General features: G+C 43.5%; 1 protein-coding gene across 1 annotated transcript in view; it reads left to right on the forward strand.

The window, feature by feature from the left end:
• Nucleotides 1-21,751, forward strand: part of Tgfbr3 (transforming growth factor beta receptor 3) — a 170,606-nt gene that overhangs the window by 62,667 nt on the left and 86,188 nt on the right. The window contains exon 3 of the mRNA XM_042676890.1: nucleotides 439-623. Within this exon, the coding sequence (XP_042532824.1) occupies nucleotides 439-623 (185 nt within the window). The remainder of the gene's footprint in view (nucleotides 1-438; nucleotides 624-21,751) is intronic.

A 21,751-nucleotide genomic window follows, 5' to 3' on the forward strand; every position in this document is an offset into this window, starting at 1 on the left:
ACTTTGGTTGCTTAGAAACCAGCCAGAACTCCCTGGCGTGCACCTGGGCCTTTCCTCTATGTGGTTTCCTGGGCTTTATGTCTTCAACCACTGAGTGGGGGTGATTGACAGCACCCAGCTCCCGGAGGTGGGTGAAGATAGAGCCTTGTAGGGGTGAAGGGGAATTTTCCCTTCTGCTTTTGGAGGGACCGCTGGCATGAACAGAGACACTAGATGAAATCGGAAAATACCAATTTATTTAACCTGCGAAACAAGCAAATCACAGGAGTGTGAATCACCAGCCCCAAATTTCAGAAACCTGCCTACCCCATTTCTGTAAGGCAAGGGTAGGGCAAGGAGGGAAATGTGAACCTTTTGTGGGGTTGGAAATCATTTCTAGGAGAACTCAATGGGTTTAGACAACTTTTGAAGATGTCCCGTGTGTGATTCTGTCTGTAGGTCCGGAGTCTGGTACCCAGTGCCAACTGTCACCTGTCAACGCCTCCCACCCTGTCCAGGCCTTGATGGAGAGCTTCACCGTTCTGTCTGGCTGTGCCAGCAGAGGAACCACCGGGCTGCCACAGGAGGTGCACATCCTGAACCTCCGCACCCCGGACCAGGGACCAGGCCAGTCTCAGAGAGAGGTAGGTGCCTCAGCCTTCAGCCAATGCCTTCTGAATCCGTGAAGGTACTTTTCTGAAGTACATTCCCTTTTCAGGTCCTTCCCTTCTTTTTCTTGGGGCTCAACAAGCATGCCCATGTATGGGCTCAAGAAAGAACAGGATTTAACAATTTGCTCTGTGGCTCGGGACATGTTACGATGCTTCTCTCAGCTCGGTGCTGGTTGCTTAGGCCTGTAATCTAGCTACTCAGGAGGCTGAGATCTGTGGATCAGGCTGTGGTTCGAAGCCAGCCTGGGCAGGAAAGTCTGTGAGACTCTTATCTCCAATTAACCACCAGACCAGAAATGGAGCTGTGGTTCCAAGTGGTAGAGTGCTAGCCTTGAGCAGAAAAGCTTAGGGACAGCACCTAGGCCCCGAGTTCAAGCCCCATGACCAACATAAAAGAAGAAAAAAAAGACTTCTCCCTCTGGAGATTGTTTGGCTTTCCCCTTTTCCTGGCCTACTGAATCCGACAGAATTTTTGTAAGAATTCCATCTTCCAAACATGACTGAAGAAGCAAGGTCACATTTCTCTGACTAAAATATCTCCCCATCTCTGTCCATGACCTTTCTCTCTTTTCCCCTCTTCTCTCCCTTCCTGTTCTCTTCCTCCCAACCCTCCTCCCTTTTACTTTGCCTTATAAACATATTGTACCTGCTAGAGAAGTCAGGGGGAAAAGGGAACATTCCAGAATGCAGGTGGCAATACATTGACCATGAAAACTCTTCCAATCTACCCTCAGAGTAGGTATGTACTGCATCTGGACACCTTCTCCAAGATGGCGGTGGTCTTGGCGGTGATGGTGAGGATGTTGGTACAAGCTCACAGTTTCTCAGTGTGTGTTTGTGTTCAGTGCCATTGGAAGCATTCAAACACTAGCCTGTGAGTTCCTTCCTTTTTCTGTCTCTTTCTCTGTCTCTCCTTCCTTCATTCCTTCCTTTCCTTCTTTGTTTCTCTCTTTCTTTATCTCCCTTACTCTTTCTTTCTTTTGTTTGTTTTCCTCTTTCCTTTGTCTCTCTTTCTTTCTCTCTTTCCTTTCCCCCACTCCCTCCCTTCCCCCTCTCTTTTTCTCCCTTTCTCTCTTTCTTTCTTGGTCTTAGGGCTTGAACTCAGGTCCTGAGCACTGTGTCTTGAGATGCTTTTGCTCAAGGCTAGTGCTCTACCACTTGAGCTACAGTTCCACATTTGACTCTTTTGGTAGTTTAGTGGAGCTGAATGAGTCAGTCTCACAGACCTTTTTGGCTTGGCTGGCTTCAAACTGCTGTTCTCAGATCTCAGCCACCTGAGTAACTGTGCTTACAGGTGTGAGTCACCTTGCCTGGTGACTATATAAATTCCTCTCATTATGTTCATTTTACAGGTGATCAGACAGGTACAAAGATCACTTACTTGCCCATGATCATCACCCTTGGAAAGAAATTACCTCTTCTTTACTATGTCTCAAAAGTGGCCTAGATTGTGCATGAATGGTCATCTTGCTTCTTCGAAGAGAATGAATTTTTCTCACCAAATGCCACACAGTTGTTATTTATACTGTTTCTTTTAGTGTCTGTGTGTCAGGGGTGTTACCTATTGCTCAGGTGCGCTCTCTCTCTCTCTCTCTCTCTCTCTCTCTCTCTCTCTCTCTCTCTCTCCCCTCCCACCACCCCCCTCTCCAGGAAGAAAGAAATCACAGAAAATCCTGTTCACCGTGAAATACAGGGAAATGAATGTGGAATGGAATTTATCTTTGAGCTTTCTCCTCATTAAGAAAGTAAATTTCTAGAACCACTTGTTTATGCTTCTCAAGGACCCTGTCTTTTTTTTTTTTTCCTTTTTTCTTGGTGGGTGCAGGGGTATCCTAGGAATAGGACAGGCACAAAGAATCAAGGAGGAAAAGCAAACTGATTTTAATCTTGTGAAAGTGTGCAGAGTTGGCTCATTTCAAAGACAGATCATCTAACCTTTTCAGTCCCATTGGAAATTATTGTTAATACTCTTGGTAGTTTGCCATAGTTGCCGTAACACATATTTCAGGTCAGATTTCTTTATCCCAGTAATGTGTCTTTAATTCTTAACTTATGGGGGAGAGTTTGTGGTGGAGGGGAGGGAGGAAGGGGGAGGAGGAAATGTAATTCCTTTGAGGAGGTGCTGACGCTAGCAATTCTTCATAGTAATAATTACTCATTTTACATATGCTACTCTTAGAGAAGGATCGAGAAGGAAAAGAATGTCCGAGCTGTTACAGAAACAGCAACAGCCAAAAAATTCTTGATGTTAAATTGTGTGGTACTGTTGTTGACTCTGAAAATAGACTCAGCAAGATGACTGGAGCAAAAGAAAAGAGACTTCAAGGAGTGATGGCAGAATTCTCCCACACTTCTGGTGACTGTGTTAGATCCAAATGGAATTCATTTTAGGACATAGCAATACTGAGTGAGGCTACATAAATTTAGCCTGCAGCAAGGCATGGAGTCTGCTCAGTGGGAAGAGAAGAGGACCATGGAATACAATCCCAAACTTGTTTGAAAACCTCCACCTGTTCTCCCTCAGGATCTGTGTAGCATCTGTATAGTTTAAACCTAGTTTATAGTATATAGTTTTCTGAGAACAGGCAATGAAGAGAAATTGGGTTATTTCCTTCTTTGGTGGCCTTTAAGGATCGGATAGGTATAGTTCAGTCCTGTTCATAAACATGTTGGGATAATTTAACTTTGAAATGATTTGTGATGTGTGTGTGTGTGTGTGTGTGTGTGTGTGTGTAAATTCTGAGATTTTGATAATAACTGATCTTTGAAATACTTGGAGAGAATGTTGGAATAATTGATTTGAGAGATTTAATCTGGCCCTGAAATGCTTTCCTTTAGTGGGCTTTGGCAAGACAGGATAGAGAATTATTAAATACCTCTCCCCCTCTTCATCAATGATCATGGTAGTACATGACTACAGCTGGGTAAACAGTTTTGAAAAATCATTTGGGGCATGGCTGAGCAATTCTGCTCCTGGGTGTCTGCCCAACAGAAATGAGAATGCAACTAAAAACTTGTTCATGAATATTCATGCCAGCATCATTCATAATACCCAAGAAGTAGAAATAGCTTGAATGTCTGCCATATATAAGTGAAATGTAGCATACATATCCATATTATTTGATAAGAAAAATGACCGGAGTACTAATATATGCTAGAAAACATGGATGAAACTCAAAACTTAATAGTTTTACGCTAGATAAAGACAGATAGACCCAGGAGACCATATACTTTATAACTCATTTTTTTCCCCCTGGTACTGGAGCTTGAACTCAGGGCCTTGTGCTATGCCTTACCTTTTTTGTTCATGGCTGGCACTCTATAACTTGAGCCACAGGTACACATAAGCTTTTTGGTGGTTAATTGGAGATCAGAGTCTCTTAGATTTGTCTGCTTGGGCTGGCTTTGTATCTCCATCCTCAGATCTCAGCCTTAGCTGAGATTACAGGCATGAGCCACTAGTGCCTGGCTATAGTTCTTTTTTTAGATGAAAAATCTAAAGTGTACAAATTTATAGAAATGGGAAGATGAGTGCTGGCTTAGGTCTGGGTGGTAACAGAAGGAATTGGGCTAATTACTCATGGTACTTGGGCTTTTTAGTTATGTTGGGGTAAAAAATATCCTAATGGGCTTTTTAGTTATGTTGGAGTAAAAATATCCTAAAATTAGATTGTGGTGATGGCTGCAAAACCCTGCATATATACAAAAATGGCTGATTTATAATTTAAGGGGGGGGGTAAATTTGATGACATATAAATTACATTTCAATAAAGAAAGCTATTTATAAAAGCTTCTTCAAGGGTCTGGGAAAGTGGCTCAGTGGTAGAGTGCTTGCCTTGCATGGATGAGGCCCTGGGTTCGATTCCTCAGCACCACATAAGCAGAAAAAGCTGGAAGTGGCACTGCGGTTCAAGTGGTAGAGCGCGTGCCTTGAGTTCAGGCCCCACGACCGACAAAAAAAAAAAAAGTTATTCAACCTGCCAATATTCTAATTAGCTCATAAAATTGACTTTGGCTCAGTTTACTTTTTTTTTTAATACTCAAATTGCTTCCTCCTCTAACCTAAACTCACTGGACTCTTTCTGTTATCTTAATGGAGAACATGATTTTTATAGTTAAGGCAGTTTTATTTTTAATAATAGCTGACCTGCGTAGGGGTTGAAGTGAGTGGGGTAGAGGCGGCCTTTGTGTAATCTTTACCAAATATATAAGGTAGATTTTTTTTTAAATGAAAAATGTACCTTGGTTATATGTTTCATATATGCTTCTCTCAAATTAGCAAAAGAATTACCCTATTGGCTCTAAGTTGTACTTAGCTTTTTCCATAATGTCATCCTTGCTGGGCACCAGTGGCTTACACCTGTAATCCTAGTGACTCAGGAAGCTGTGATCTGAGGATCACAGTTTGAAGCCAGCCTGGGCAAAAAAAAAAAAAAAAAGTCCGAGACTTTTATCTCCAGTTAGCCACCAAAGAGCCAGAAGTGGAGGTGTGACTCAGTGGTAGAGCTCCAGCCTTGAATAAAAACATTAAGGGAGGGGCTGGGAAGTTGGCTCAGAGGTAGAGCGCTCGCCTTGCATGTTTAAGGCCCTGGGTTCGATTCCTCAGCACCACATAAGCAGAAAAAAAAAAGCCAGAAGTGGCGCTGTGGCTCAAGTGGTAGAGCGCTAGCCTTGAGCTGAAGGCCCAGAGTTCAGGCCCCATGACCGGACCCCCCACCCCCCCCAAAAAAAAACAAACACTAAGGGAGAGAAAATGTGAGACCAGGAGTTCAAACGCCATCAAAACACCACCACCAACATGTAATATCATCCTTGAATGAGTGAGGGGATTGCTCAGTCAACCTCATGTCCCCCTTGGTCTGTGCGTGGTGCTGGGTCAGCAATGTCATCTATGGTAAAACCAGATGTGGTGATACACACCTGTATTCCCAGCTATTCTGGAGGCCCAGGCAGGAAAACAACAAGTTTGGGGCCAGCCTGAGTCACATAGTAAGTTTGAAGTCAGTGTGAAACTTAGCAAGACCTTGTCTTGAAAAACTTGGGGGTACTGAGAATATGACTCAGTGAAAGAACACCCGCTTAGCACACATACAGTCTTGGGTTCTCTCCTTAGTACATAAAACAAGCTGAATGATAAACGATCCTCTCTCTCACATTTACTAAGGTTTACCTCCAGGGGTCTTCTCCTCCTTTCGCTGAAGAAGGCTCTTAGAGGAGGTGACAGAGACTACACCTGAAAGTCATTGCAACAGGTTGACAGGATCTGGGGACACAGGCTTAGGTTGGATAAACAATTGTCATGGCCAGGCAACTGTTACTGCCATCTCCAAATTCTCTCCCAGATCACCACTCTCCATTGGCTGCCTCCTGGGAACAGGACAGGCAGACCTGGCCTTTCCATTTCTCATGAGACCACACCTCTCAGGCACAATCCTAGGCTTCAGAAACAACAGCCTTGAAAGTGGAGAGACAATTGAAAAAGACACTCTATGTACAGGGAGGGCAGAAGAGGGTAAACAGCTCCCAGAGAAGAGATCAGCTTTTCTTGTAGAATAAGCAAGAACCGTTATTATCTTTTTCATTGTAGAAAACAACAACAACAAAAAAGCCCAGCTCCTAGTGGCCTTTGAATGATGTCAAGGCTCAGGTTCTCTTCCTGGTGCCTTGGGTGTTTCCTGCTGTCTGAGAGAGGCCTGTTTACAGTAACATGCTTTCATTAGTGGCTAGAATGGCAGCAATTTGGTTTCCTATCTCATTTTACTTGATATCTACTTTTATGTGGTAGTGCTAGTGGGGTGTGTGTGTGTGTGTGTGTGTGTGTGTGTGTGTGTGTGTGTGTGTTTATCATGAAAAGCTGCTATGGGAGGGGGAAAACCCCTAGTTAGCCAAGACACAAGCCCAGAGAACTGGAGCATTGACGTTTAGGTACTTGATTGGACATTGGAAGGGAGGTGGAGTCTTCCTGAGTGTGTAGGACCAGGAGGCTCCACCCACCAGCAAGCCCATCACCCTCCATCATTCCATAAATGTGCTTCTGGGCTTCTTTCAAAGAGGATTTGAGATGGCCTTTGAACACAGTCGTGTGCGGCGGAAGTACAAGGGAGAACGGAAGAGGGCAGTTGGCCGTGGGGGGTTAATGTGGTGGTTAGGAAAGTTTGAAATTTGGCTTCAAGCTTCTTGGCAAGCGCAGGCAGTGGGAAATGTGGTTAATCACACACATTCAGCTCCAGATCACTTTTACTTTATTCTTTCTTTGAGGGCTGTGCATGAACTTGCCCCTTTCTGAGGCTAGGAAAAACCACTAGGAAAAAAAAAAAACTAGGAAAAAGAGACAGAATTAAACATATTTAAAATGCTAATTACCCTGTTCGAATAGCTCCCTTCTCCCCCCCAAACAGTATAACAGCAGCTTTTGTGCTGGAGCCTGTGTGCCTGCTATAGGCTGGCCCTTGCCAGGCTCTCGCTTGAGCTCTGCCAGTCCTCAGCAGCCTGGCCACGGGGATTGATGGTCACTGCTTTAACAGAAGGGGACATTAGCCTTCAGGGTTTACATAACCAGTGGTGAGTCAGAGAGGCAGCCTCGGATGGTGTAGTTCGGGCTTCCTCCACATTCGGACTTGGCCTTTTACTTTTACTTCGTTTTATTTTCTTTGCTGCCTGCTACAAAGTGTACTTCCCCAGGCCTGGTGGGCTCCATCATCAGACCAGAAGTCCTGCAGAGAGGGCTTGGGTTTTATGCCTAACTTTTTCCAGTCCTGGGAGTCTGTTTGCTTTATTCCCTTAGGGCTTTGGGGGCCAGGCTTAAGGTTGGTCTGCGAGTGGCACGGCCTCCTCACCTTCTTGGGGTTTAGGATTGGCATACCAAATGTCAGTAATTAGAGAATGCAGGGCTGAGATTGGCTGCCTTCGCACTCTCCTCTGTGACAATGAATCCCGGGCTAAATGCTACTACCAGGGGGGCTTTTTGTCTCTCTGTGTGTGTGTGGGGGGGGGTGTTGTTCTACCCCCTTGTGCTCTCAGCAGCTCTCACAGCAAAGCCCACCTGTGCACTGCTTATAACCGGCCTACCTTCCCTCCCTCCCTTCCCATATGCCCTCCCTCCCTCCCTCCCTCCTTCCCTCTTCCTTTCCTTCCCTTCCTTTCCTCCCTCCCTCTTCCCTCCCTCTCTCCCTCCCTCCCTCCCTCCTTCCCTCTTCCTTCCCTTCCCTTCCTTCCTCCCTCCCTCCCTCCCCTTCCTTCCTTCCTCCCTCCCTCTTCCCTCCCTCCCTCCCTCCCTCCCTCTCTCTCTTTCTCTCTCTCTTTCTCTCTTTCTTTCTTTCTTTCTTTCTTTCTTTCTTTCTTTCTTTCTTTCTTTCTTTCTTTCTTTCTTTCTTTCTTTCTTTCTTTCTTTCTTTCTTTCTTTCTTTCTTTCTTTCTTTCTTTCATGTTGGATCTTGCTACAGGCAAGAATTGATAGAAATCTTCAAGGCTGGCTGTTTGGCAAGTACATAAATGGGAACCCACACATCAAATAAATACGAACTAGCTACTCTCCTTCTCTATCTGGCACATTCCCCCCCGCCCCCCCCCCGCCCCCCCCCCCCCTTTGCTATTATTCATGAATGACTTCCCAAAGCTAGTGCTATACATGCAGAGAAATCCTGCTGTGTTTTGTTTGGATATCTTCTATGTCATACAAGCAAATGTTGTAGCAAACTCCTCCCAAACACACTGTTGATGGATGAAATTAAGTTCCAAACAGGCATCTTCCACCTATAAACACAGCCTGCTGCTTGCTTAAAAGGAGCCTATTCTGGAAATAACTCAGTACAACAGGTAAGATCATCTCTGAATTGACTGTCACAGTTTTACCACAGATACATTAAATTTCTCAAATTCTCTTGCTTTCTGTGTGTTCTCCAGCTCGCTTCGTTCCCTCTCCCCTTCACTTCCTCCCCCACTCATTTGAGGATTGCTGTAGAAATGATTTCATTACCTTCATAGACCACGAAGTCTGCCTGTAGCATGGAATTAGAGAACCTAAGTGAGGGCGATATTGAGATCATTTAAAAAGAATTGCTTGAAGACAGTGCTGCTTAAAACAGTTGCTCCCCTGCTTGGAAGCTTAAAGGAGCTGGTCAGGACTGGATAGAGGAGCCAGGGCCAAGACAGGGAAGGGAAGGGTATTGCAACAGGGGTCAAAATGTTACCTGAGCTGGCAGCTGGTCATGCTGTTCAAGAGTGCTATTCTAGCATGTTGGGGCAAGATGCATAATCTGAACCTGCAGCTAACTCTCAAATAAGGGCTGTCCAAAACTCAGTGTTGGAATTCTGCAGGCAGAAGCCAGACAGGCACTAGGGCTTAGTAAAGCCAACCAGGACACATGCTAAGTTAAAAGATACAAAGTTCCTACTGGGACCCTGGCTGTCCATATGGCTAAAACCCTGTCATTTGTCACTAGCCTGTCCAGGTATAAAATTGCCAACCAGGTCCCACAGGGTGGATTTGAGCCACGACATTGGACACTGCCATTTTTTTTTAAAATTTAATTTTATTTTATTTGTGAACATACTGTACAGAGGGGTTACAATTACATGGGCAGGATAATGCGTACATTTCTTACCAAGCATTGCAGCCTCCTCCTTTGTTTACCCTTCACATCCCGACACTGCCATTTTAGCATGAAGTAATATTGCGTTGTTTTCTTTGCTGGCTGGAAGCTGACACAGAAAAAAAAAAATCTTACTATTTATTGCCTCTTCTTTCTCAGGATGGAGAGAGATTGTTCCATCTCCCTTTAAATTTGTTTATTCACAGCAGCATTTCTGACAAGTGTATTGTGTTGTCTTCTTGGAGGTTCCAGTAGCAGCTTTGACCTGTACTGTTGTTGTCATGATAACTGCGCATCCTTGAACTCAAGGCCTGGGTGCTGTCCCTGAGCTTTTCTTTCTTTCTTTCTTTCTTTCCTCCTCTTCCTCCTCCTCCTCCTCTTCCTCCTCCTTTTCCTACTTCTTGCTTTTTGGTGATTAATTGGAGAAAGAAGTCATATGGACTTTACTGCCCAGGCTGGCTTTGAACCCTGATCCTCAGATCTCTGCCTCCTGAGTAGCTAGCATTACAGATTTGAGCCACCTGTGCCTGACTACACCTTGACTTTTTAAATGTTCTGACATCTTGTTAGAAAATTATATCTATCTATCTATCTTCTTAGAGCTTTTTGGGCAAGTATAAAAGAAAGCTACAGACTCAAGTAAGGAGCAGGTCTAGAAATGTGAGCCCCAGATGTATTAATTGGGCAGATGCCCAGTTTGTGTTTGCACAGTTTCCAATTATCCAACTTGTGTTTCTTGTTTGCATTGCTTATCTGTCATCTTGACATTTTATTTGAGAATAAAAGGAAAATTTAGTGCTAGTATCTCTGATCTGCATATTTAAGTTCTGCAGAAAATATTTCTTGTCTTTCCATCTTCTTCCACCAACTATGTTTTCTGTTTCTTTGCAAATCAGACACATGTTAATTATTTCTACTTTTCTTTTTCACGTGTTTCAGAGTCCAGGTGTGAACTTGGCTCCCCTGCCCTGCCTCTGGATGCTTGTCTTATTCTTTTCCTTTCCTATCCTATCTGGTTTCCTGAATAAGTGCACATCTGGAGGCCCTTCCTCCCTCTCTGCTGCCTGACATCTGCTTTTCTGAGCTTACTACTTCTTTTGATCAACTCATGGGATGTTGGGACTGAGGGAGGGCCCTCCAAGTTAGGGGAATCTTTTCCCCGCCCCCTTGGGAGGAGGCTAGGCCAAAGAGGGAAGTGGCAACTTGTTCTCTGCCCCTTGGTTCTACCAAAGAGCTGTCTCTGTCACATCCTTGCCCACTCTTTCTTCTCCTCAGCACCCCCTTTGTTGGCATTTTCCTCTTGACTTCAGGAGGGTGCATGACATCACCGCTACAGTAACATTGCTGTCTGACTCCCTTTCCACCTCTTTTTTTTCCTGTTTCTTTTGCAGTGGAATTTAAGCACCTTCTCAAGTCAGGTCTCCTTATCCTAGGGCTGGTTTTTCAGGCCAGCTTTTTTGTCCCACCAATGTCACCACTGCCATCTGCGTTGGAATGCTGGGAACCATCTTAGTTCTTCCCATCCCCATCTAATCCTGTATTTGGCCAGTCAGGAATCTTTATCATCATTTTCTCTGCAATTTTCTTTAATTTCTCTTTTCTTCTCCAGTTCCCCCCAAATCTTCTTAATACTTGTAGCTTCAGACTCTCATTCTTTTCATCTAGCTTGGGAACCACTTCATGAAACCAATCTTTCATAAGTATTAATCCTATAACTCATCACTCACATGGCCCCGTGACTTATTCACAGAGAACCTACTGTGTGCTAGGTTCGCACTGACAGATTCTCGCCCATCTTTTGATCTTCTGCATTCATATCGAGATTAATGGAAAATACCTTTAACACAACATGGCAAATAATAGAACTAATAGCTGAGCAGAATTTTGCCTTATTGGACAGTGAAGGGAGTGGTAAGTCTACGTGGAGATTGGATTCTCAGAAGACAGAGAGTATTTAGTGGAGGGGCTTAGCAATCAGACGCTCATTACTGGGAAGAAGAATGGCAGCATACAGAGAAGAGCAGAAGCCATTTGTGGAAGAAAGGTCTTCATGTACACAACATGGCCGGTTTCTAGAATGGGGGTGGCAAACTATGACCTTCACATCAAATCCTGCCTGCTGCTTTTTTTCTTTAAATAGCTCTATTGATATATCATGTAGATGCTTTAAATTTCACCTATCTAAATTGAATGAGTCAATAGTTTTAGCTATACATTAAGCACCATAATCTGTTTTTTTTTGTTCTATATTGATTATACAAAGAGGTTTCATCATGATCTTTCTATATAAGCAGAAAACTGTAATCAGATTAGACAATATTTTTAAAAAGTCAGTCCCAAAGAAACCTGGTACTTATTTTTACTCCATCATTTTCATTTTCTGTGTGCTACAAAGGCAGTGCCCTATCCATTTGCTTTCTAGGTTTGTTCTAGACTTTCTTACTCAGCCCAAGCCAACCACTAATCTTTCTAGAGCTGTCTATTCTAGACATCCCTGTGCAATGTTCTGGACATGGAAGCATGTGCGGCGTGTGCTGTTTCATGCTCTGCCTTCTTTCACTTGGCATGGTGAGTTTGAGGTTCATTTAGGTTTCAGCACACACCAGTCATTTTGTTCCTTTTTATTGCTGAGTAGCATTGCATTGTATGACCATTGCATCGTATGGCAGTTCCATGTTTTGTTTATCTGCTCATCATACCTGCTTTTGTCAGTAAAGTTTTATTAGGATACAGCCACGCCCATTTGTTCATGTGTTGTCTGTGGCTGCTTTCTTACAATGGCAGAGTTGACTGCTGTGACAGAGATCCACATGACCCACAAAACCTTAAATATTTACTGTTTGGCCCACTGCAGAAAGGGCTAGCCAAGCCTTGGGCAGCAGGTTGAGGCTGTGATTGGAGGGTTGGGGGAGGCTAGGGTGTGGTAGTGGAACCTGGGGAAGCCACAGAGGTGGATTAGTATTGAGAGAGAGAGAGGGAGAAGGGAGAGAGAGAGAGAGAGAGAGAGAGAGAGAGAGAGAGTATTATCTGAACCTTTTGGAGGTGCTGAAGAATACAGATTTCAGGGTGCCACTTGAGGGCATGGTGGTGCATGCTTGTAGTCCCTGCTACTCCAGCAGCTGGGGCAGAAGGATTTCTTGAGCTCAGGAGTGTTCAGGTCCAGCTTAGGCTGTATAGCAAGACTCCAAATAGATATTGATCAGAGCCTTACCCGTGACGTACCAGCTGAATACTTATTCTATACCTTTATTATTTCTTTTTCTTTTCTTTTTTTGCATTTCTGTGCATTTATTTTTTATTTTTAAAAAATTATTATATTTAAGTAGTTCTACATAGGAATTACCATTTAACTATGCAGGTTATGAATATAAAATGTCTTGGTCAATGTCAGCCCTTTCAACATTCTCACTCCTCCCTCCCCTCCCCACCTCTTCCCTCCCTCTTCTTAGTCTTGTAGGATCTACATTGGATTCTTGTGTGCATTCCCTCCCTTCTCCTTCTCCTCTTCATTCTTCTACTTCTTTCCCCTTGACCCCTACCCCACCCCTTTTGAGTATTCTCTTCTTGGTGTTTTATTTTGCTGAAACTTGATTTTGGCTTTCTAAGGAATTACTCTATTTGAGATCTTCCTTGGCTCTACTGTATTTTATTTAATACATTTGTATATACTTGCATACCACCTAATGTATTTCGTTATGAATTTGCAAGCTCACTCTAGCTTCTGCATATAAGAGAAAACACCCAGACCTTATTTTGCCTTCTTAACTCTTCTAGGTCTTGCCATATTTAGAAGCCCACGCATAGGTCTTAACTTCTACCTCTTCGGTGAACTTTCTTTTTTTCTTTTGAGACAGTAGTATCCTTTAGCTCAGGCTAGCCTGGTATGGTACAGCCCTCCTTCCTCTTCCTCTGAGATGCTAGCATCACAGGAATTCACCATCACACCTGCCTCTGGAAAAATCTTTATATGATTCCTTCTCTATCTCCAATCTTTCCAAATGTTGCTCTTGATTTTCCATTTTTCTCAACTATACGCTGTGCTTCCTCAGAATGCGGAATTATATTTTATTTATGTTCTCTACTTCTGACTCATGCCTGTTCATTCTGCACACTTAGCTGGTGAATGCACTTCTCAAGGGCAAGAACTGAATCTTAAGCTTCTTTGGCTCTAGGCAAGTTGGGCCTCTGTATGTGGTGGGAGGTTTTTTAACTTTTACTATGAGTTTCTAAAACTCCTCTCCTTGTTTGACTTGCATTATATCATAGGACTTGGTATTTGCTCCCCTCCCTCCCCCAAGCCACTCCATTTTATATTGCTTTGGTACATTTTTTTTCCTAATTCAATCTTTGATTCATCTTACCATTTACTCTAAAGTCTCCAGATCTCCATTTCAGTTTTTCTCCAGCCTATTTTCTTTGTTACATTCTTCTTTACTCTTAGGGGTTTTAGTCATCTGCTAGTAAACTAGTTAGTTCTTTTCCTCAGCTGGGTAAAAAGCTATAAATGGTTTTTGACTCTGAGCTGCTCCCCTGGGAGGCTCATGTGATCTGAGCCAGGTTTGAAGTTGGGCCTTTGAGTATGATCGGTCCCAGTGATGTAGCAACTGACTCGAAGCCAGTTCTTAAATATCACTGGAATTAATTAACTGCGATTCGTCCAATTGAAAGAGAGCATTTTACTCTACTGTGTATTATTAAATACCTAATAACTTGATTTTCTTATTTTGTTTTCTTGCTCAGTGAGTACTTAAAAATATCCCTGCCTGTATAGTAATTTGTTCCTTGTTTAATGTGGCTCTTTCTTTTGTTTACTCTGGACTTCAGTCTTTGTAGCTTGTTTTGTAAGTCAGCTCAGAAGTTGCTGGTCACTGGATTTGGCAGCCTTGTGAAGCTTTACCCACCAGAACCCTACAGGAAGTTGTGTGTCGGCCAGAAGAGTCTTGTTTATTTAGAGCATGGTGTCCAGTAGAAGCAACCCATTTATGAGGGTCTGGCCTTAAAGACACAGGAACCTGATCATGTGCTTGGAAAGGCTGTTGCTCTGGCCTCTGCTGTACCTGTATGACCTGGGCATTGTTTTCCAGCCCACTGGGGCACTTGAACTAGACCATGGCTAATTGAAGAAGTCTTTTCTCTGAGCAGCATCTTGGCCCTGTCTGAAAGGCTGAAATATCAAGACCCAGATACTCTATAATCCTTTTAAACTCAGAGGAATGTGACTTAAAAAAAAAAGAAATTGTTCTTACAAGTTTACCCCATTTTCTAGAAATCTGCAGAATTTTGCTCTAAATGTGTTCACCTTCTGATTAATTCTTTGCAATGCAGTGATACAATCTGAGTTCCAAGATACCGTAAATACTGTAGGATCTAAGACACCCTACAATAATCTTTTATAATTATTGCTTTGTTAAAAAAAAAAATCACCAGAACTAGAGTCCTTCACCTGAGTCCAGAGGGTTTACATCTTTGGAGGAGGAGGAGATGGGGTGTGTTGCAGATAGATTTGGCCTCTTTTGAAGACAGAGACTACATTAGATGTTATTCAGTCTACCTCTGAGCCAATGCCATAGCCAAGAGTTGGTTCCAGAATCACTGACATAGGCTAACACTTGCCTGGAGTCAAAAGTATTTCATTGTGTGCCACCAGCATGGACTTTCTACCATTGATGTGAGTAATCACACAGAGAATTCTTTTTGGTATATACACAGAGAATTCTTTTTGCAGTCTTGGATACATTGAATACTTAGTAAAGTTCTAGACTGGAGTACCTCTCTACCTCAAGTAGACAGACATGGCGGAAGTGCTCTGGTCAGGGTCCAGGAGCTTCTGGAGGCAGAAGGCTGATGACCAAGGTCCCTGAAGCACATCAGGACTTGCGTGCATCCATGTCTCCCTTGCTTTCCCATCCTCACATTGAGGAGTCTTCCGAGAATTGAAGGCAGCTGCAGGACTTAGTGTCCAATGACGATGCGTTTTGCCTCTGACATCTTTCCACATAGGTATTTTAGGGGTTCCTTATTGTTTCCTATATCATGAACATGGCTGGGGGTACAGTTGGCCCAGGGCTCTGCCTTATTCATGCCAGGAGCTTTTTCTCCTGAGCCTGGCTTTTTATTGCTTTATGTCCACTGTTGGTGTACATGTTGTTGTGGTGGTGGTGGTGGTGTGGTGTGTGTGTGTGTTTCCTGCTTCTCTGAAATTCTTTTAAAGAGTTCACTTTTCCCCATTCCCACTCCTTTATCATCCCCAGTTAAGACGGAGAATCTGGAGGAAGCCGACCTAGTACTGCTGTGAACATGTATGATTCTGGGGGGAAAAATCTTGTTCATTTTTTTAAAATGCCATTAAAGATCTAATTCCCAGTGTTTTAGTTGGAAGCTGTTCAGATTTCCCAAATCATAAAATCTTTCAGTGCCTACTCCTAAGTTACTTTTTCTTGATTCAGTTCTCTATTTGCAGTTAAAAAAAGAAAAAAAGCAAAAAATCCCAGTGTAATCCAAACAGGGGGAAGGTTGATGTTTATTGGGGACCTGGGTGATCATGGACCATTGACTTGCCTGTTATTATTATTATTTTGCGTTCGCTTTAGAGCAACATACCAGGGTGATTTTTCTTTTTCTTTTCTTTTAGGCCTTTTGTCTCTGTGTTCTCACCTTGGTTTTCTAAACCCTTTTCCTGGCTTGGTACTGTTCCTGTGTGTATGCCCCACATGTGTTTCCTATTTTTTATGACTCATACTTACGGTACTCATAAAGATTTATCCTTTATCTTGGCTCTCAGTAATGAACCCACTTTGCACACTTGCAGCAGGGATGCGGGCTGAGGGTTTTAGCATTGAATCCTGCAGATGAGAGGCCTCTGAAAGGCAGCTGGGGGTGGGGACGGGGGGGGGGGGGCGGGCATGACCAGTACTGCACACTTCTCCAGAGGGAACAGTCAGTTCTGTTTGTGTGAGCTTACCAAATTTGTCGGTTCTGGATTTTTCCTTCACCTTTTTAGATAATTTGTTGCTTATGAGCGAGACCACTGCAGGAAGAAGGGATGGTGATCAGGTGAAACGAATGCTTTGCTGCCTTTCCTTGTTGATAATTGTGGAAAAGGGTTTGGTAGACAAAGAAATGCAAATAACTGAAAACATATCTGTAACATATGGGAAGGAACACAAATGACCAAGGGGTGGGAAGAATGGAGGGGAGTTCTTTCAAATAAACACTCAGAGCCAAGAGACACAGGTGGCTTCTGTCTACTCAGGACTCTAAGGCAAGGATAGCAAGCAGTGAAGGGCAGTATGGTGTTTGCTTATTTTGGGGGGGTGGGGGGAGGGATTGCTTTCTGATTGGATCCTGTAGGAGTGAAACTGTGTACATCAGATTTTGGACCCATGGTTCTTGATCTTCAGAACTGTAAGAAAAATAGATCTCTGTTGTTTTATGCCCCCAAATTTTGGATAATTTTTTATAGCATCCACAGGGAACTAATGCCTTCTGTCTTAGTTCAGGAGCTGATCCTGGGTTGCTGTGGTCCTGCTGTCCGTGGTTCTCTTCCACCTGTGTTTCTCACCTCTGTGAAGGACACTACCACCCTGTAGCCAAAGCCCCAAAACTCTGGCAGTACCTGTGCCTCAAATGTCGTATCCTCTCCTATATATTATACCATGAGAACATGTGCTGAACCTGCCCACCTTTGACCTCCATCTTTGGTCTGAGCCAGCATCATGTTTTTATTTGAAAATGTAGTTGCACTTTGAACCCAGTCTTTCAAGGGGGCAGGATCTCAAGTGTCCATACTGGAGTATTGTTGGCAACCTAATTAACTTCTCCATGTCCCATTTTCCTCATGGGATAATAATGCCATAGGTTTCATCAGGTTGCTAAACAGTTACATAGCTGTAAGATGAGAGGGGGTTTGAACAGTGGCTTGAATATAGTCATTTTTTCCATAAAAGCCTGCTACTATATTATTAGCGGATAAGGTCTATCCTCTAGAAGATGGCAGATAGCAGGATTCTTTAGTCCAGTTTGCAAAATTCACCAGCTGAAATTCGTGGCAGTGATTCCCCAGTACATGGAGAGTGAAGTCTTCATTCCCTTCCTGGTTCCTAATGATTGTCACTCTCCCTGTATCTCCTCATTACTCACTGTCCTTAGGTATTGGGTCCAATTCCCACCTTCCCTTCCTCCACCCACCCCTGCTGTGTTACCTCTTGAGAAAGGCCTTCATCCATCACACCACTTAAAATAGCTATCACTAAGGCCAGGCATCAGTGGTTCACACATGTAACCATAGCTGTTTAGGAGGCTGAGCTCTGAGATTCACGGTTGAAGATAGCTCAGCCAGGAAAGTCCATGAGACTCTTATCTCCAGTTAACTACCAAAAAACCAGAGGTGGAGTTGTAGCTCAAGTTGTAGAGTGCCAGCCTTGAGTGAAAAAGCTAAGGGACGGTGCACAGGTTCTGAGTTCAAACCCCAGCAATGGCAGAAATTAAATAGTTGTCATTCTCTACCCATGGCCTCCTCAACTTGGTTGTACTTTTAACAACATATTGTTACCTGATGTCCATTCATTATTTTATTATCTTCAAATCGTTATAAAAACTGGGTTTCCTTTGGACATGCCCATGTATGGGCACAATGCATCTTTTTTTTTTGGGGTGGGGAGTCCGGTCATGGGGCCTAAACTCTGGGCCTGGGCGCTGTCCCTCAGCTCCTCAGCTCAAGGCTAGCGCTCCACCACTTGAGCCACAGTGTCACTTCAGGCTTTTTCTGCTTATGTGGTGCTGAGGAATCGAACCCAGGGCCTCAGGCATGCAAGGCAAGAGCTCTACCACTGAGCCACCTTCCCAGCCCCGCACAATGCATCTTGATCAGTGTCATCCCTTTCATGGTTCTTCCCCTCACGTTTACTCTATCTACCCATCTCTTCAAGTTTCCCGGTGCTGTTTTCACGTATGCACAATGAGTGCATTCATTTGTTTTGAGACATATCATTGCTGTCTCTTAACCTAAAATATCCATTAGGGTAAAATTTCTATATTTTCATTGATTGTATTCTTGGTGACTACAACAGTGCTCTGTATAGGTTGGTGCAATGGCTTAGCTTTGCAAATAGGTTAAGCCTATAAATTTGTTTTTTTTTTTTTTTTTTTTGAAAGAGAGTCTCCCTGTGTAGCCCTAGACTAGCCTTGAACTTTTAGTCCTTTTTCCTTAGCCTGAAGTACTGGGATTATAGTTGTGTATTACTATGCCTGGCTTACAGTTTTTTTATATTTGGGCATTTCTCATTAGTTGTGTTTTCTAGAAAATCTTATTGTTGATGTTGAGAGATATATGCTTCAGGCATAAAGTAATTCTTCTAATACTAGGGTTTTAAGGCATCCAAAACAGCACTGGTTTGTGAGTTTTAATACAGGACTTGATCTTCCACCTAGCATGATCTTTCTTTGTTTAAAATTAACAACTGTATGAGTCATATGTCTTTCCCTCCCTCCCTCCCTCCCTCCCTCCCTCCCTCCCTTCCTTCCTTCCTTCCTTCCTTCCTTCCTTCCTTCCTTCCTTCCTTCCTTCCTTCCTTCCTTCCTTCCTTCCTTCTGCTTGCTTGCTTTTATCACTATAAAGAAGTTGGGGAAATTGAACGCTAATATTTCTTTCTGTGCTATGTTTTCTTAAGCTACTTTGGGAATTAAGTATATGTATGTATACACATACACACATGTATGTATATGTCCTTAATATATCAATACATATACATATATAGTATATGCATATGTGAATATATATATTTATACACACACTCACACACACATGGTGTTGGTTCTGGGGCTTGAACTCAGGACCTAGGTACTGTCTTTGAGTTTTTGTGCTCAAGGCTAGTGCTCTAATACTTGAGCCACACCTCCATGCCTGGCTTTTTGGTGGTTAATTGGTGATAAGAGTCTTATGTACTTTCCTGCTCCATCCGGCTTTGAACCATGATCCTTGAATCTCTGTCTCCAGAGTAGCTAAGATTACAGGTGTGAGCCACTGGTACCCAGCTTTAGGGATATATTTAATGCACGTAGTCCAGACTTCTAATGTGAAAAGCAGTAAAATTTGCACTTAGTGAAAAATACCTTTAGAAAATCTCTAGAATTATTAAACTATAAAGTATCCTTAAGCCCTCAGCATACAGTGGTTCAGGAGCTAAAATGTATATTAAAAATATCTGATGACCTATTAAAATATGAATTAAGTGTGTAAATCTCATTACTTGAGAGCACACTTAAAATTTATTTTATTTTATTTTTGGTGTTAGTCTTGGGGCTTGAACTCATGGCCTGGGTGCCATCCCTGAGCTCAAGGTTAGTGCTCTACCCCTTGAGCCACAGTCTGAGGAGCACATTTTTAACTCTCATTGCTTAGCTTTTCCTTGCATATTTAAATAATGTGATTTTCTTCCAAAAAGCTCTGCTGTTCTATCAGGATAGAATGCACATGTGACTCTTCTCCCTCTCCTTTATTTATTGAAATACAGAAGATTAGAGGAATTAATCTTGTCAGTTTGTTGGTTGAAGGGCTTGCCCCATGTAAATTAGAAACAGGCAGTTGAACCATGAGAGACACAGGTTCATGGAATGTGTGCCAGCGCAAAGAATTATGGGAGGCCGGAAGGAAGCAGCCTGAGCTCAAGATCCATTGCATCCAGAGACAAAGAACGCCACCTGTGGTGGGGAAGGACAGAGATCTAGTAACATAGCATCGCCACACACACACACACACACACACACACACACACACACACACACACACACACATACACACACACACACACACACACACACACACACACACACACACACACACACACACACACACACACACAGCGCAAAGGCACTTGAACTTGACCACATGGACTTAATCAACTGCAGCTGGGCTGAGATAAACAAGTGCTAAGAAACCAAGCCTGTTGGAAGGGGCGGGGAGGGGGGAGGCTGGAGCTAGGCTCCTTGCTGAAGTAATTGGAGCCAGGTGTGCTAGCCTGGCGCACTGCTGTTTTGGAGGTGAGAATTTGGCGAAGTTTGAAACAGGGATGTGGTTTGGCTAGCTGTTGGAGGCCAGAATTTTCCAAGACTAGAGGAGGAGACCGGTAAATAGCACAAGAGTCAGTTTGAGGAGTGCGAGGTGGGTTGAGCACAGCCAGTACCTTGGCAGCTGTGACAGATAGTTTTGGGGATGCTTGTGTGGAAGAGTAGGTGTTCAGCTGTGCTCTTGCAGGTCGGCAGAATTGATGCCATCTTGAATGCTGGGAGGGTCATTTTGATGTCTAAAGAAGTGGGGATCTTTAGGCCTCTGAGGGCAAATGTTTGTCCAGGTATTGATTGGGAGAAGCCTCTAGCTCGCCTGCACCATCCATCAGGGCACTCCGGCTGCCTGGAAAAGAGTTTGGTTATTCTAGCACATCTGTGATCGTGGTTTTCTGCCGGGCAGGGAATACACCAGGGCAGAGAAATGGCTGAGTTTCACTTCAGAAATGTTGGGTCTCTTTAGAGCAAATGTGCTGTTGGGGGCAGGGGCAGGAGGAAACCTGGAGATCAAGACCAGGGCCTGTCTAGTTTGGCAGCGGAAATTGAGGCTGAGAGAAGTTTAATGTTCTCTTCAACATGAGCAGCTAGGAGGTAACTGGCAGAGCCCAGTTGGCTTTCATTGTGTGCCTCGTTGGGTAGAGAGAGGTAATATATGCAGTGGGAGGGGCTTGAGGACAAGATGGGCTTTCCCAAAGTGCAGATATCTTCCTCCCTCTGCCCTCCCCCATCATTAAGTCATTATTTGCTAGGCACCTGCTACTTGTGTGGCACACTGTCAGGCCCTAGCAGCCCTGATTCCCATGAACTTGAGAATTTGCAACAGACAGCGAGTTCTCCCCTGTGCCTGCTCTGTTTAGTTCAGCGTGGCCCAGTTTTTCTTAAATGTGGCTTCAGTGTTGCTCTGGGCATTATTTGTTGACTTCATCATATTGGAGGTACATCTTTGCACAGCAATAGAACAGCCATCTGGTAAGAATTAAATGTGACTAGCTGAGTTGACTTCTGTAGGTGAAGAGATTAGAACGTGGGACAGGTTGGGGTGCCCTGTTATTAACGAAAGCTCTATTCTGTACAAACAACTCTCTTTACTGGATTATCTGTGCCAAAGTATTACCAAATAGCTTGGAAACAGGTTCATGTTTTGCCCTGTAGGGGGAAAAAAGATCATGGAGTTGAATTTGGAAGGAATCTTGGAAAATGTTTCAATAAAACAATCTATCATTCACATGCCCAAAAATTCAGCATTGTAAGGCTTCTGCTGGCAGAATCAGGTGAACTTTGAAATATATTATGAGTTGATCTTGAATTCTTGCATATTTGGAGGGAGACTGAAAGCTGGTTATTTTTGGCAATGACCTTTCATCTGGAGATAGGCTTTAAAGAGAGGCCAGTAGGTTTTCTGGTTTGTTTCCCCTTCCATTTTTATAAAAATATAAATGACAAGCTCCT

The sequence above is a fragment of the Dipodomys spectabilis genome, unplaced genomic scaffold (genome assembly GCF_019054845.1).
Source record: "Dipodomys spectabilis isolate Male_0828 unplaced genomic scaffold, ASM1905484v1 ptg000002l, whole genome shotgun sequence".
Lineage (NCBI taxonomy): Eukaryota > Metazoa > Chordata > Mammalia > Rodentia > Heteromyidae > Dipodomys > Dipodomys spectabilis.